General features: G+C 35.7%; 1 protein-coding gene across 2 annotated transcripts in view; it reads left to right on the forward strand.

Moving 5' to 3' along the window:
• Vwa8 (von Willebrand factor A domain containing 8) overlaps positions 1 to 17,073 on the forward strand; it is a 420,110-nt gene that overhangs the window by 220,038 nt on the left and 182,999 nt on the right. For both annotated transcript variants that reach the window (XM_058582605.1, XM_046454135.2), the window contains one exon: positions 3,604 to 3,680. In XM_058582605.1, coding sequence (XP_058438588.1) covers positions 3,604 to 3,680 — 77 coding nt within the window. The remainder of the gene's footprint in view (positions 1 to 3,603; positions 3,681 to 17,073) is intronic.

The raw sequence follows: 17,073 nt of genomic DNA on the forward strand, positions 1-17,073 counted from the left end.
TTTTAGCTCATAGAACAGTTTAACTACAAACTTTTTAATGTCTTTCTCAGACAGTTATTCTACCGAAGTGTCCAGCGTTATGGGTGTTTGAAGGTCTGTTGTTGAAGCTTTTTCATATTGTTTTGTGTCTATCCATCTATCAGTATAGTTCTGACTTCTTTCAAGTAACAAACTACTTTGTGAGAGTATTTTTTCATAAGAGCCCTGGGTTGGGTGTACATCCAAATAATTATGTTTTAAGTGAATGTATGACCTTTGCTGATAGAAATATCAGCACCATTTAAAAACATGTCATGTATTTACTCTAGTCACTTCTGAGCCAATCTTCCTTCTGTTCAGCCTTTTAAGAACCAAAATCTTGTTGCAGTTTTTCTCTGCATTTCCTAAATTCAGATATAAACCTATAGTAAAGTTGTGGAACAGGTCAAAAATTAATTGGTAAATTTGGTGAACTTAATATAACCTTAAGTGAGGGCTAAAAGGGAGAAAGAAGAAAGATTGGGTAAATAGGAGAAGGGGAGAGAGAGAGAGAGAGAGAGAGAGAGAGAGAGAGAGAGAGAGAGAGAGAGAGAAGAAGAAGAAGAAGAAGAAGAAGAAGAAGAAGAAGAAGAAGAAGAAGAAGAAGAAGGAGGAGGAGGAGGAGGAGGAGGAGGAGAAAGGAAGGAAGGAAGGAAGGAGAGGTAGAAACTATGAAAGAATAACTTACACCAAAGTTGAAAATAGAAATAGATGAATGGGTGTAATTTGAGGTAGTAGCATTTAAGCCAAAATAAAAAGGTATAAACAAGAGAGATATAGGAAAACAAAGATAGGAAAATTGATTCCAATTAATGTTTTATACCATTAGATGAAAAACATTCAAATCAGTTAAAGGTACAGTGCTGCCTGTTGTGTTAGCAATTTCTGTTCAGTTAAGGAGTTATTTATATGATCAAAGTTGAAATACATGGAACTATGGCACATACTTATAATCCCAGCGGCTCTGAGAGGCAAGAGGATTGTTAAATGTCAGCTGCAGCAATTTAGCGAGGCCTCAAGCAACTTAGTGAGATCCTGCCTATTGTATTTTATATAAAAATATAAAAAAGGGTTAAGGATGTGGCTCAGAGGTTAAGTGTGCCTGAGTTACATGCCTGGTCTTTCTTTGCCCTGCAAAAAAGTTGAAATTAGAGTTGTTTATAGTATAATATGTCAAGGTGAAGAAAATTCTTGTTGAATGTTGATTTGGGTTTCATTGGGATTTTGACGTTTAACAGATTTCCATCAGTCTTTGGATATGAGGCTTTCCTGAGTTACAGGGACACAGGAGCCAATTCCATATTTGCTATGTTCCTCTTACCAGAAGTTTCTGGGTTGTCAGTTCTGGGGCCAGCAGCTGACTGCTTAGAGGGTGCATTGTTGTGCTTGGCTGCTTCTATTGTATGCAGTAGTTCAGGATGCAGGCTTTGAAGTGCCCCTGGTTGCTGTGTACCACTGTGTATCTGCTCCCCTCTACTGGATCCTCTTCACTAGTAAAGATCTCGGTGGATGTCTTTGAGTGCAAGAACTCTGGTTGTGGGTTTTCCGTGGTGCAGAAGTGTGGTGAACAAGTATTCTCCCTGGTGATGTGGCTTTCTGATGTATTGTAGGTAAGGGTCTCTTGTGGTTAACCTGTCTCTCGTGGTTAAACTGGACTCTTGTTGCTCCAGGTTGTGAATGGTGGGCGTTGATTCCCTGTGCTTTCTAAGTCTGATGCAAGTTTTCCTAAGTATACAAACAATGCCCTGTCACTTGCCAGTTGTGATCATGACTTACCTGTTAAGGCTGGTATCAGCCTCTTCCTGCTGCATAGACTGGTAATTTCCCGCTGGATCTTTTTATGTCACTGGATATTTAGTCAGCTCCCCTCTGGTAAGGCCTGTGATCCTAGGGACTTTCCCTAAGCTTCCCAGGGTTCCTCCCCTCAGTGTCAGTGATCAAGGCCTAGTAAGTCCACTTTCCTTTGTTTAGGGCCTAAGCTGCTTCATTCTTGTCTGTCCAAGGCAAGCAATTGGACATTGTGCAGAGTTTAGCTGGACTAGGTACACTTCCCAATACAGGTCCCTTCCAGCTGGTTCAGTCCTCTTGTTTGAGGTGAGGAGCAAGGGTGAGGGAGGGGTTTAGAGGTTTTTGGCCAGTAGTGGTACTTTTTAAGCTCTTTCTGGCTGGATTCATAGGATTTTTAAGAGGTCCTACTGCAGGGGACTTCCTTCTGGTGTGATTTGCAGCTGTCTGGGTATGAGAAGACAACCTGCTGATTTAAGGGGTTAACTGGTTGGCTGAGGGCTCCACAAGATGGCTGCCACCCTTGGCTCAGTTTTCTTTTAAGCTCTTTGAGCTGTTTTAGAGACCTTTCTGTTACTGTTGTGCTTTAAGTATTTTTTTTTCTTCTTTCCAACAGTTTTTAAATGGTAGAACTTAAGAGAATGTCTCCCTTACCCCCACAAACCCTTCTTTCTCTGTTGCCCCTTTTCCTTATCCACAGGTTTGGGATAGAGTTAGGGCACTCTGAGTTTATTTTCCTCTCTGGTAACCTATCATCCAGTCTCTCCAGGTCCCAGACTATGTAGTATCAAGCATTTATTTTGTCACCCACCTCTCAGTCATGCTTTTCCTTTGCTGCCTCCTTTCTGTGTTGTGAGGTGATTGGGACTTGCTGCCTAGCTCACTTCTACTATCTTTCCTCTGTTGCATTAGTTTCTTGATTTGTGAAATAAGAATAATCTTCTTTCACGGGACTGTCTCAGTGTAATGATTAAATGAAATAATGTGAAAAATACTAGCACAGTATAAGAAATTAATACATTATTGCTGTCACCTATGATATAAAACTGCACATTTTAGTGACTTCTACTTTTTACATACAACCTAATTGTTAAAAGATTCATTTGTATTCCACCTCTAAGTGAAAACTTTAAAATAGGGAAATTATACCAGAGCAGATTCCATTTTTAGTAGTGTGTCTTCTAGAAAGGACATCGACTCCTGGGATGAGTAAGTGGCAAAGAAATGAGGGCATTTCAGAGGAGATCAAATAGAGTTGAGTTTTATTAATATATCTTGGCTACAATTTTAGTTTTCTAGGGTTTTAAAGGAGTAGAAAATGGGATAAAAGGAGAAGTGAGTGTTTGATTAAAGCAGAAAATGTATAGTATTGGTTGTCTTCCTGTAACTGAGAACCATACTTCTAAAGAACTGATTAGAAAAACCATTTTTTTCCTACATAAATGATTTAAGTCTAATGTCATTCTTCAAATCTGGAATAAATATTCTGCTGTAATGTCTGAACTTCATTGTAAAATTGTAGAACAAAATAATTAATATGTAGGAGACTAACTTATGGATTTCCCTTTAAAACAGAAGAGCTTAGAATTAATATATCTAGAAGTAAATTTTTGACAGAAACCTTATTTCATATGAGAATTGTGCTATATGTTTTTGCTAGTTTGGTTTTCATTAATAATAAACTAAAACAGTACAACTTTGAGAAAATAGGTTTTTATAAAAGATTCTTCTGGTTTGGCAGAAGAATCAAACAAAACAAAAGTCCCTTTTTGTATAATACTATCTGTGTAATTATTACAGGGTGTAGGAAAAAACAAGATTGTTGACAGATTTCTTCACCTGCTCAACAGACCACGAGAATATATCCAACTTCACAGGTAAGAGTATTAGACCCACCACTTCTTAAAATCTGATTAAATTATTCATCTTTTACCTAGTGCAATTTAAATATACTTCCCTTCCATCCCATCCCCCATATTGGTGAACCCAGGGCCTTGTCCATGCTAGGCATTCTCTCTACCACTGAGATACATCTTCATCCCTTTTTAGTTTTTTATTTTGAGGCAACCTTGCTAACTTGTCCAGACTGTCTTTGAACTTGCTATCCTCCCACCTCAGCCTGCCAAGTATCTGGGATTATAGGCATGTACCACCACACCAGGCCTAAATATACTTCCTTAAAGGCCCATTTTATAAACTAGTTTCATTCCTATTCCTCTGCTCTTATCTATCTTCTCCTTAAAAGGTAATAAAACCATACTATATTTATTTTTAAAGTGACTAATACTTTATAAATATGAATTAATAGATCTTTTGTGGACAGAGAGTGATGAACATTACATTCTAGGAGCAGATCTCATCAACATTGAGGCACTTAAATTAGAAGAAAAGTAAGTGGAGCCTAAGTCTATTCATCTAACAAGAAGCTAAAATAGCTCACAGGGAGGAAGAGCAAACTATATGGCTCTCAGGTAGGAAATGAAGAATACAGACATGTGGAAGAAGTATGTTAGTAGTGTTTTTTATCTTAAAACACTTTTTGGATTGTTTAGTTTTGTGTGGTCAGAGTACTCATTCAGTAATAGCTTTTAAGCAAATTTTCTCAGCATAGATCATTTTTTAGCTGTATTAGTGAACCTGTTCCATATTTTAAAAAATATAACCAGAAGATCTACTCAAAACAGAAAAATGAAACAGAATAGTAGGGAGGGAAAGAGGAAGGGGGAGAGAGAAGGAGAGAAATATATCAAGTTTTGAGCAACTTAAAACTAGTTTAGAATGTTATTGTACTTCCAGGAAACAAAAGACATTGTACAGTGACAAGAACATTGGATTGATTTTTTTTTTTCATAGTACTAGAGATTAAACCCAGGGGCACTTAACCACTGAGCCCCCCCCCCTTTTTTTTTGAGACAGGGTTTTGCTAAGTTGCTTAGGGTTCAGGTTAGTTGCTAAAGCTGGCTTCAGACTTCTAATTCTCCTGTCTCATCCTGGAATTACAGGCTTGTGCCATCATGCCCAGGCCCATTGGATTGAATTTTGAGAATTAATTTCTGGTTTGGGTCTTTTGCTAAATAATTATGAGTTCTTAGAGAATTATAGGAAAGTAGAAGGCAATTACTATGTCAAAAGATAAAGAAAAAAGGATCAAATGAAAGTTGAGATATGGCTAAAAACTCCCTCATGGGATATATACTTCTGGCTATGGCAGACTAATGTACCAGATTAGCACTACCACAATAAACAACTATAAACCTGGACAAAATTCATAAACACTTGGAAAAGAATAACCACCAGAGATCTGCAGTCTGAACAACTGTCAGAACTCCTGCATGATTGGCAGCCTGCATTAAACCCTCTGTTTTCCAGAAAATATCTTATAAAGCTTATGCTTTAGAAGTAGAATTAGTCTATCTCTAATTAAAGTTACTATATACTCACCCTTAAAAAGTTTAACAATAAGTCTCAAAAAAAAGCAAAGGTGCTTCAGTTTTAGAAGTTCTTTCTCATACAAAATGGCTTTAAAAATAAAAAGAATGGATTTTGAGTAGACAGGAAAAGATAGAAACAAAACTGAACACTCAACTAAGAAAGACTGAAAAATCTAAACACTTCACAACATGCCATTAAATGATGTCAAGCCTTCAGTAGAAAATTACTAGATATACAAAGAAACAGGAAAATTGGTCAAAAGAAATGGACTAAAAAAGCTAAAAAATGGTAGAATTATCAGGCAAGAACTATAAAACTGTTGCCATAAACATTTTTAAGCATTACAAGAGGGGAAATGAGAATAATGAGGGAATAGAAATCCTCAGTATAGAAAAGACAACTTTAAAAAATGCAGCTTCACATATCAGCAACTGGAATCTCAAAGATTTTAGGAGAAAAATGGGACAGAGCATATATTATAAGAGATATAATGGGAAAACTCTCAAATTTAATGAAGAACAAAGTCATCAGTCTAAGAAGTTCTATGAATGTCAGCAGAACACACAGGAAGCCACAGCATGGCACATCATGTCAAATTGCTGAAAACTAATAGAAGTATCTTTAAAACCACCAGAGGGAATGAAAGCCATAATACATACAGTATAACAATGATAAAAATTACTACTGACTTTTCATGGAGAATAAATATAAAAAAACATAATTCAACGAAATGGTTACTTTTAAAGCAACAAGCAAAAAGTAGGATAGTACATTCAGCACAAATACTCTTCAAATATAAAATAAAAGACATTTTCAGACAAAAGCTAAGAATATAGATGTGAAAATTCTTAACAAGTATTAACAAATCATATTCAAGGAAATATAGAAATATAATATGTCAATCAAGTAGATTTTATCCCAGGAATGTAAGGTAATAATATCTCCATTCTTACACCTGGCATTGATTATCTATGTTCTCCATCAATTCTGCTAGGATGTTATTATTATTATTCAAATAACCAACTTCTGGAATTGTTAACCCTTTCTTTTCTTATGTTTCTTTTTCATTTCAATAATTCCTGCTTTTGTCTTTATTATACCCTTTTATTTTCTCCAGACTCAGTGTATTGTTCTTTTTTAAACTTTTTGATGGGAATGCCTTCTGAATCATTGATTTTTGACCCTTAATTTATCATATATGCATTCAAAACCATCAATTTTTGTCTCTCTTGGGTCTCAGTTTGTTCATCTCTAAGTAAGAAGAATAGACAAAGGTCATTTATAATATCACTTTTTGCTCTATATTTGAATGTCTTTGAGACTTCAAGAAGAATATGGTATTTGAGGTTCTTTTAAAGGTTTAGAGGATTAGAGAGAGCATGCCTTACTTCCTGTCTGGCCCATCAACCTCTTGTCCTAAAATAAGAAATGGTCCATAGAATAGTGAAGAGTTGAATCCTGCTAATTTACATTCTGTGGTAATTCTGACATTGGTTAGATAAATGTGTAAATATATTATCTATGATTAATTTTCTAAATTTAAAATGTAGGAAAATTTTCAAAGCCAGATACTTATATTTTATAGCACCTGTTTCTGTATTATTAATTGATAATAGTATGTCAAATAAATTTATATTTATTCATTTAACAGGGGCCCTAGGTATCTCTGTTTGACATTATTGGATATTAACTTATTATGTAAAAGTGGAAGTCCAAAAGCTCAGTTTGCGATAAATGCCATTAAAGAATTTTCACTAATTAGACCAACATCCCCACTAATTTCAATGTAGGGAATTTTTTCTTTTTTATACAGCTTTAAGGTTGTATTTGCCATAAAATTTAAGCTCATAGAATTGCTTTAAGGGAAACCTATGTCCAAAAGACTTAAAAATAGTGGTCTTAAAAATATGTTTAGGACTTCTTTGATCTGTAGATGATCTATGTAAGGCCTTGTCTTCATTTTAGACTCCTGATAGATTTGTGATGTTACCATCTAAATGATCAGTCAGTCTCAATTTAATTTAGTCATTGGAACACAATTAGTTATAAGAGTCATTTGAAACATAATCTTGATAAGTAAAACCATCACCAAACACACATGAATAAAACAACCACAATGCTTTTAAGTATGGCCATCTTGTGTTTTGATTATCAGACTTCACAAAATGAACAAGGTGGGCAATTCATGTACTTAATTAAAATCAAAAGTATGTCTGAAGAATATGATGTAAATAATTTAAAAGATTAATGGATGCAATCACTTATGCCTTACATTTGTGAAATGTATCTATTTACTTGTTTCTTCTATGATGTTAATTTGACATGAAGGACACTTGCAACTTCTGTAGTTGTATTGCTTCCTTGGATAAAAGTACATGTCTATATTAAAATCATAATAATCTAAAGGCTTTGAAATACTTATATTACCAGTTTTTTTTTTATTTGCTACTCTTCAGATATAAAGATAGCTTAGGTCCAATCATTAGTATGATATATGCTCTTGTTATTTTTCTAATAGTGGTACCTACTGGAAATAGAGTTCCCACATCCCCTACTATAGCCTCAACTTTCTCTTACAATGAATTTTCCTCGCAAATGCTCTACTTATTCCAGGATCATTCTATGCTCTATTCACAAGTTTTGAAGTTTAACCCATTCCTACCTGTATTCCTTCATCTAAAAATGCACCCCATTTCTCCACCAAGACTTCAAAGTTTCATCCATTGGTGACCTCTCTTGTTTCATTCTGGGTGTGGCTGTTCCCACCTCTCAACCTCTGAGAAGCTGAATTTGTACCAATGTGATAGAAAGAATACAGGTTCTAGAAATTGAATCCTGTCTTCACTAACTTTTGTGTGATTTTGAACTCCTTCAGTCTTAATTTCCTGACTTATCAAATTGAAGTATGTCCTTCCTAGGGTGAAGACTAAATGACAGAATATGTGAAATGGACTCAGCCAGTGTCAGGCATTTTTAGACAAGCTACTAGTTTAGTTTAGTATTAGTTTCTTATCACATAACTAACTTTCTTTTCTATCTCTGATTTGAATGAGACAGGTGAAACATCCCTAATCCAATATTCAACATGCTTCAAAGTCTGAAACTTTTTGAACACTGACATGATGCTTATAAAGTTTTGGCTTTTGGAACATTTCACGTTTTAAATTTTTGAATTAAACATGCTCATTTGGTAAAAATTATGCAAATATTCCCATTCCCGTAACCATTGAGCTACATTTCCATCACTTATTTATTTATTTATTTTTTTATTTTGAGAAAAAGTCACATTCAGTTACTGAGGGTAGTCTTGAACTTGCGATCTTCCTGCCTCAGATTCCCTATTCACTGGGATTATAGGCCAGCACCACCACATCTGGCATGGCCATTGGAAACAAGCCATGTAAATAACAAGTCAGTGTGGTAAGTTTGGGATGTATGTGTGTAGATGTAAGAATTAATGGCAAGAGGCAGACATGGGCTTACAGAGGCGTCATAGTCCCTGCTGAGGCTGGATTGAATCCTGACTGCAATGAGGTATAATGAAAGCAAGAAAGATGATGTTGACCATAGTTTATGGGCTGCTCAAAGTCATATGGATCTTGAATCACATAGAATACTGGGAAGCGATATTAGGAATCCAGATAAAATTATTGGGGCTAACCAAAAATATTGGTGATGAGAATGGAAAGTATGAATATGTTGAGATAGTTATAAATGGCTGATTTTACAATTGTTGATAAGTCTGTGGAGGGAGAAGGGAAAAGAAAAGTGAAGAAGTTGTTAAGAGAAGTTGCCTCCCTTATCACAAGGCAAGTACTTTGTGTGGTTCTCAATATACAGTGGATGCCACTAAGTATTTGTTGAAATGACTTGGTATGAGCTAATTTCATCTGGAACTTGCAGCTCAAGGTCCCCTCTGATAGCCATCCTTATCTAGAGGCACCACAGGCTACTTCATTGTGGAGCCAGGTTCCTCATATATGTATGGGTTCGACCAGTGACTGTTATGTAAGTGCTCTAACCAGCTGAGATAGTTAAAATATTGCATATTGGAAGGTTATTGTTAAAACATTTGCTTTTTATCTATCATATTTTTATATTATTCTCCCTTTGTGAAACCAGATGAAGTAAAATATGTGGCAAATTGAATGCAAAACTCTTCTCTTGCCCATCTTAAAATCACATATCCTGGAGTAAATGATGACATGCTTTTCAAAGCACAGCATAATCAACACACCAGGCTCTCCTTAGGCTGAAGAAAACTGAGTGTGACAGCACAAAATTTTGAAATTCACAAAATCCCAGCAGGCAAAACTATCTGGTAGAAAACAGAAAAAGTCAAAGCTTTTCTTAAGTCTCATGGAAAACATTATTATTGAGCCATTACAATATCCTTAGCCCTGATTGGAGTAATAGGGACCTGACGATATGTCAAATGGCAGCTGCCACACAAAACATCCAGGGTCCTCTTCCTGTGTCTTCTTCCCTATTATGAATTTGAAAAAGCTGTTTTGGAAACATTTTTATCAGCAGTTGGACAGTAGTTCTCCTAGTAAGAATTCCTTATACTGCCTCTTTAAAAAAAAAAAAATGAGTTATGCCACTGCCTCATGCTTTAGGTTTATAATAATTTTGACTCTTCTCTGATTGACCTCCAAGTACATTTAAATTTCTGTATTTTTCTTTTTATTTAACAAACATTTACATGGCAGCTATTATGTGCTAGTCACTGTTCTAAGCTGATTTCAAATTATAACTTATTACTGCTGACTACAAGTGTATAAGATCCATTTCATTACTATCTCTGTTTTGCAGATGAAGCCACTGAGGCACAGAGAGGTTAAAGAACTTGGCTAAAGTTACACAGCTGGCTTCATACATTCTGGCTTCAGCCCTGTGCTCTAACTACTGCTTGATGCTGTTCCTTGACTTCATTGTGCTGAATCAGACAGTAGAGTAGGGAGGATAGTAAGTACTTTACTGTGGTTTTAACCTGTGTGACAGAACTGTCCATCAACCATCTTTTTTATTCTGTACCTCAGTCTATGTATAATTAACTTGTTGTGTTAAATTCTAGCCTTATGTTCCTAAGTCCTGTTGAGTCTTTTCTGCATTATTTTCTTTGGCTAATTATTTCATAGTTTTATATTTTTGGCTAATAATAATATCCTTATTTCATTTTCTTCTCGTTACTATTTCTCTGGATCATTAAACTTATTTTTTTTGTATCTATATCTATAATGATTTATTTGTGATGCTGGGGATTGAACCCAGGGCCTTGTGCATACAAGGCAAGTGCTCTACTATATCCCCAGTCCCTAAATTTACTTTTACTCCCAGTCACATCTCCTCCTCTGAACTGTGTCATCAGCAAACTTAATCTCCCAGTCACATCTCCTCCTCTGAACTGTGTCATCAGCAAACTTAATGGCACTGTTTTTTTTTTTTTTTTTTTTCTGTTCACCCAGGAGATTCATAAAAACATTAATTAATTATTGTGGTTTATTAAGGAATATTCCTCCCAAGTGGACACTACTCCAGTGATGTCCTTCCTTGAAGCATGCCCACCAAAAAGTTGTTTTATTATGGCTTCTAATTTGTGGGTTACAGAGGCTGGTGAGTCAGAACTATAGACAAATTCCTGAAACTGTAGATAGCAGCAAGTGGCATGCTCTAGGCTGTTCTGGAAAAGACAACTGGAAACAATGAGGAGTCTGTGGGATTCGTTTTCATTTTTTATTTCCTGAATCACAAGCTTAAGAAGCTTGAGAACCACTAAAACAGTGTTTTTTCTTTGTTTTGTTATATCCCTTGCCACTAGAGCCTACTACATTCCTTTCAAGTGTTATGTGCATTTTTAGTTTGAGAAAAACTTTTAAAAATCCCAAAAATGTAAATACAAATACGTAACACAGAGCCAAATTTATCACCCAGATTTAACTGTTCATATTTTTCCAAATTTGATTCCTTTTCCAGAAATTAAATATTATAATTATAGCTAACATTTCTTTTAACTGCTACTTCCAAAATCATATCACCTTCCTCAACTCAATCACTATTATAAATTTACTTTATAAATTCTAGTCCTTTTTTCCCCCTCACAGGACAATTTTGGTTAAAAAATTATTTCACACTGATTCTCATTATAAAATTCCTTATAAAAATATGGAATAAGCTCAATATTAGAATTGTTCAAATCTCAGATCATCTGGACAGGCTTAACATCATGTCCCTACCACTTAAATCTGGTGACCCACTTGGGCCTTCCTAGCTGGCATCAGCTGCACTGTCCTTAGATGAGCAGAATGAAAAAGTGTCTTGGTCAAATATCCAATACTTCCAAAATGCCTTTTTATTTGTTTATATTGAAAATAATGTTGTTCTTATAAGATACATATTGCTCTAGCCAGATTCTTCAAATGGTGGCAACAATGACAAAATAAGCAGAAGGAACATCCCAAGGTGCTTCAAATTAGTAAATAAACTGGTGTATTAAGGTGATTGCTCAGTTCACAATTCTGTTATGAAACTTCTGTTGATTGAGATGTATCTATAATGATTTATACAGGATAAATTAAGAGCCTTGTTGAAAAATCTAAGAATTATTTCTGCATTTGCCTTTAGTCATTCATTTATTCATTCATCAGTCAGTCAGTCAACAGTATCTTAGGTAGGGTTATCTTGAAACAGATCTCTTGAGCCAGAAATCAGGATGTTTGTATAAGTGATTTGAAAAGGAGAGATTTTAGGTGAGAACTATTGGAAAGTAAAGAAGTCAGGATAAGTTTGGACAAATGAGATGGTTCTAAATATAACCTGGTCTCAGCCTCTTCACAGGGAGCTCTGGAGTGTGAATGGTACTACTCCATTATCTCACCTAGAAGCAAGAGAGCCAATAGTTTTAGCTCCCATATCAGTAAGTCACTGGTTAAGGGCTGCACCCTGGGAGAGAGGGCAGGAAGCATTTGTAATTGGTATTTCTCCAAGAGGTAGCTCCCAAGGTGGAGGGAAGAAGATTTTAGCTGTAAGCATTTATAGGTCAATGCTGTAATAACTGGAGGATGAGTGCATTTGCTGGTAAAGGAGATCTTGGTAGAGTACCAACAGCATCTACTATAGCCTATATTGAATTTCTGTTATGTCCTTAGCACTGTTTTACAACTGGAGAACTTAACAATGAATAGGATAGACAAAGGTCACTGCTGCCATGAAGATTTCTATCTAGTAGAGAGAAGATGTACAATAAAAAATAATGTAACCAATAGAAAAAATGCTAAAATGAAAATGATAGCTGGGTACAGTTGTCCATGCCCATAATCCCACTGATTTGCAGGGGTCGGGGGTACTGAGGCAGAGGATTATTAATTTGAGGCCAGCCTCAGCAACTTAATGAGGACCTAAGCAATTTAGTAAAAACCTATCTCAAAAACAAACAAACAAACAGGGTTCAGGATGTAGCTCAGTGGTAAAGTACCCCTGGGTTCAATTCCCATTCTGAAAAGAAAAGAAAATGATGTACAAGACTTTAAAGGGTAATGTGATAGAGAGTAAATGGGAAATTAATTGAGAACTCAACATTGCTAAGTTTGGCAGTAATGACTATTTATATAATTGTGGTGGGATTTGCAGTGCAACATTCTGGCATTTCAACAACTATCTTTTCTAGAGACTCAGCAGGGCGACTGACCCAATATGTAACATGGATCTGTAACAGAAATAATAAGCAAACCTTCAGATCAAAATAACTAGAGAGTTGTGAGAACTTGGGCTAATGATAGTTTTGAATAGGATTCTAGTAAATAGTCCAGATTACCAGAACTAGATAGATTTAACCCTGTGGGAATAGAATCATTAGTATCAGCTTAGTAGTAATAGGAATTAATCTTCTTTCCTCATCTCTACTCTGGACTATTGCAGTAGCCTCTTGGTTAAGACCTTAACCCTCATCTCCTTTCCATGTCCCCACATTGTTCCAAAAAATAAAGTTGATCACTTGTTGTCCTGCTCAGAAGCCTTCAGTGACTCCCATTACCAGCAGTATCAAGTCCATACTCCTGAGTTTGAACACCATCTGTTTTATTTGTCTTGCTTCCACCTGTTCTCTCCCATACACTTACGCTTCATCCACTGCCTGTGGCTCTGCATACATATTCATGGCTCCATAACTTAACCTACGCAGTTTGGAATTCCCTATCAAGTCTACCTGGAAAACTCCTACCTTTTTCTTCAAAATGTAAATCAAAGTCTTTTCCAGTAGGAAAAATTCTTAGACCTTTCCTTCTCATTCTTTTTCACAAGCAGATGTTTCCTTTCTTTGTGTTACTGTTTTTGTAAAACGTTTTTGCAAGTGGGGAGCAAAGAAAGCTTTCTGTGTTTGGTAAATGAGATTGAAAAATTGCATGTTGAGCTCTAGGTAGTGCAGTCAGTTTTGCCCTTCTGCCATTTGGTTCTATGTAGGTGTCCTTGTGAGCTGTTGTTCAGCTATAGAAATCAATTGAATTTAGGGCTAGAACTTTAAATCACAAAAATAATAAAGTGAATCAATCACATTGCTTTCTCCCAAATAGTCTTCTTTAATTTTTAATGAAAACAAGAGTTTTTTTTTTTTATTAGTACCAAATAAAAACTAAGATATTGTTTTTCACTGTTAGGTCATTTTTTTGGTTTCTATATTTATAAGTTTTAGAATGTGTCTTTTCCAAAAGGACTTTTATTAATGGTTAAGGTTAGGGCTATTGACATAGAACAGGCTCTGCTAGTATATCTGTCTTTATCAGTTACAAGTTCCTATCTCTGTCCTCCTCAGTAGGTAGCTTGCCCCCACCCCTTATGGGCAGGGATATGTCTTCAACTGCCTTTTCCACTGTGATGTCTAGAGTATAGCCAATGTTTCATAAACATTTGATAAACAAATGAATAAATGCAATATCTTTTCCTTTTTCTGCCACCTTTCAGACATCCATTCAGAAAGTCTTCCCTCTGAAATGGATAGATGGTTGGTCCTCCAATGGCTTCATATTTTCCATGAAACGAAAGTCAGACTAAACTATGAAATTTAAGACTCCATACATTCTGGACTTATCCTGCCTATCCAGCTCTCTCCCCTTCATATAACTATGTTCTAGACATGTTGGGTAATTAGATGTTCCCTAAAACTTCTCTTGTATCTCCAGACTGCTCCACATTTGACTGATGCTCTGCCTGGATGTATCTTCTACGCATCACTGGCAGATAAAATCAGATTTTATTGTTAGAATCATGTCTTCTTCAGTCAGAATTGGTTACCGTCTACCCTGAGTTCACATTGAACTTTATTTTGATATCTTTGTTTTTATAACCCTTATCACTTCTGACATGAACTAGATTTAATTATCTTATATCTGTCTCCCTATCTGTCATGTGTACTTCCTGAAGAATAGTCTCTGAATTATTCATGTATAATACTTTGTGCCTAATATTCTGCTTTATACATTAGAAGTACATAATTAATGTTTATTTAATACACTCATGCGTTCATTCCTTCTTTGAGCAAACATTTTTTTGCTGCCTACAAGGTACACAACATGGTGATAGGCACTAGGTGCATAAAAAATTATGTTATTGCACTCTTGTCTATAACAGCTATGCCTAGCAAGAGAGACAATCATATGAACAGCTCAAGTTCATCTTAAGTGTAGAGTATTTCTATGGATCAATTATTAGTTCAACTGGTAGGGTAGAAGTCAAAAGTAAGGGGTGCTTCTAAGAGTCAGGAACATTTGATCTGAGCATAAAAGGAATGGACCTTATGTCAGGCAATGAGAAAAAGGAAGAAAAAACTTCAGAAAAGAGGAAAGATATACTTGATGCTTAAGGAACTTTTAATAACACAGCTTGGCCTTAGGGTATATGATTGAAGGGACTGAAATGCACCCATCTGAGCAGCATTATTAAATATGTACTATACTCGGGTTACTTTTCTAAGCTTGAGTGATTGACCAGGGAACAAAAGCAACATTCATGTTATGCTCTAGTTGCTGGCAAGAGAGAGAGATAATGAAATATGTCCTATGTCAGATATTGATGAAAAAAATAAAGCAGAAAGGGAGCCAGGGGCTAACAATTTTAAATAGATTGGCCAGGGAAGGCCTCATTGAGAGAACTGGTATTTCAATAGCATTGCGCAGTAAACTATTTCTTGTTTTTTGCCCCTATAAACATGCCTTGTTTGTTTCATCAATATATTAAGTACTTCTTACTTCTTTACCTCTTTTTGGGGGGTGGTTTTAAAGATGTTCTGGTTTACTTAAATGAACAGCAGTAATACCTAAATTCAAATAAGAGAACAGGACAAATGAACAATATCCTTAGGTTCATTCTGAGATATTATAAGAGATGGCTACGGAGATAAGAGAACTTTTCCGTCTCAGTATGACATAAACTATGTGAAAACTTTAAAAGGTGCAGTTGTTGAAATGTCTACCAGTAGAAGTCAGAAAATGCTGCACATACCATCTTTTCAGCATTATTCTGGAGACTGGCCACAGTGATTACCCTGACATAGTTCATAAATCAATGAAAAATGATTGCTGTATATAACCGCTCATTTAATCGGGGTTCATGAAATAATGTGATAGATACCAGAACAGAAAAAGCATCCAGATACTGAACTTTCTATGCAGTGTCAGCTATCTTCAGTTCAATCAAGTTTCCAGAAGGTGTTGGCTCACAACCACAGCTTCTTGTTGCTATAACCTCAGTGGTGACTTAAATGTTTTTATATTGAAACAAATTGGATATATTATGGAATAGCTTTCAAAACCTACATCAAATTTTAAGGTAAAATGCAAGATGACAAGAAATGTGTTTAGGGCCTGCTTTAGTTCTCGGCCTTTTAATTCCTCACATAGCTGTAACTTTTCTTTTTTTAATATATATTTTTAAATTTGTAGTTGGACACAATACCTTTATTTATTTATTTTTATGTGGTGCTGAGGACCTCACAAGCGCTAGGCGAGCGCTGTACTGCAAGCCACAACCCCAACCTATGTACCTTTCCTTCTTTGATTAAAATTAGTCTTGAAGAGTGACTAGGATTGAAGTGAACTCTAAATTTTGGTGCTAAAAGCAGCATATATTGTCTTTCCTATGATGCAGTAGTTCTGTTTTAAAAGAGAATCTAAAAAAAAAACCTAAAAACTAAAAAGCTTCTCATCAAAAGAAGCAATCAGTGAGGTGAATAGAGAGTCTACAGATTGGAGAAAATCTTAATTTACCACAAGCACATCAGTTAGAGCACTAATCTCTAGGATATATAAAGCACTCAAAAACCTTAACACCAAAAAAAACCAAATAACTCAATCAATAAATAGGCTAAGGAACTGAAAAGACACTTTTCAGAAGAGGATATACAATCAATCAACAAACATATGAAAAAATGTTCAACATTTCTAGCAATTAGAGAAATGCAAATCAAAACCACTCTAAGATTTCATCTCACTCCAGTCAGAATGGCAGCTATCAAGAATACAAACAACAATAAGTGTTGGCGAGGATGTGGGGAAACAGGCACACTCATACATTGCTGGTGGGACTGCAAATTGGTGCAGCCAATTTGGAAAGCAGTATGGAGATTCCTTGGAAAACTTGGAATGGAACCACCATTTGATCCAGCTGTCCCACTCCTCGGTTTATACCCAAAGGACTTAAATATAGCATACTACAGGGACACAGCCATATCAATGTTTATAGCAGCACAAATCACAATAGCTAAATTACAGAACCAACCCAGACACCCTTCAGTAGATGAATGGATAGGAAAATTTTGGTTATATACACAATGGAACATTACTCATTATT

The sequence above is a fragment of the Marmota monax genome, unplaced genomic scaffold (assembly GCF_021218885.2).
Source record: "Marmota monax isolate L192 unplaced genomic scaffold, Marmota_monax_Labrador192_F-V1.1 WCK01_AAM20220418_F8-fsc00011, whole genome shotgun sequence".
Classification (NCBI taxonomy): Eukaryota; Metazoa; Chordata; class Mammalia; order Rodentia; family Sciuridae; genus Marmota; species Marmota monax.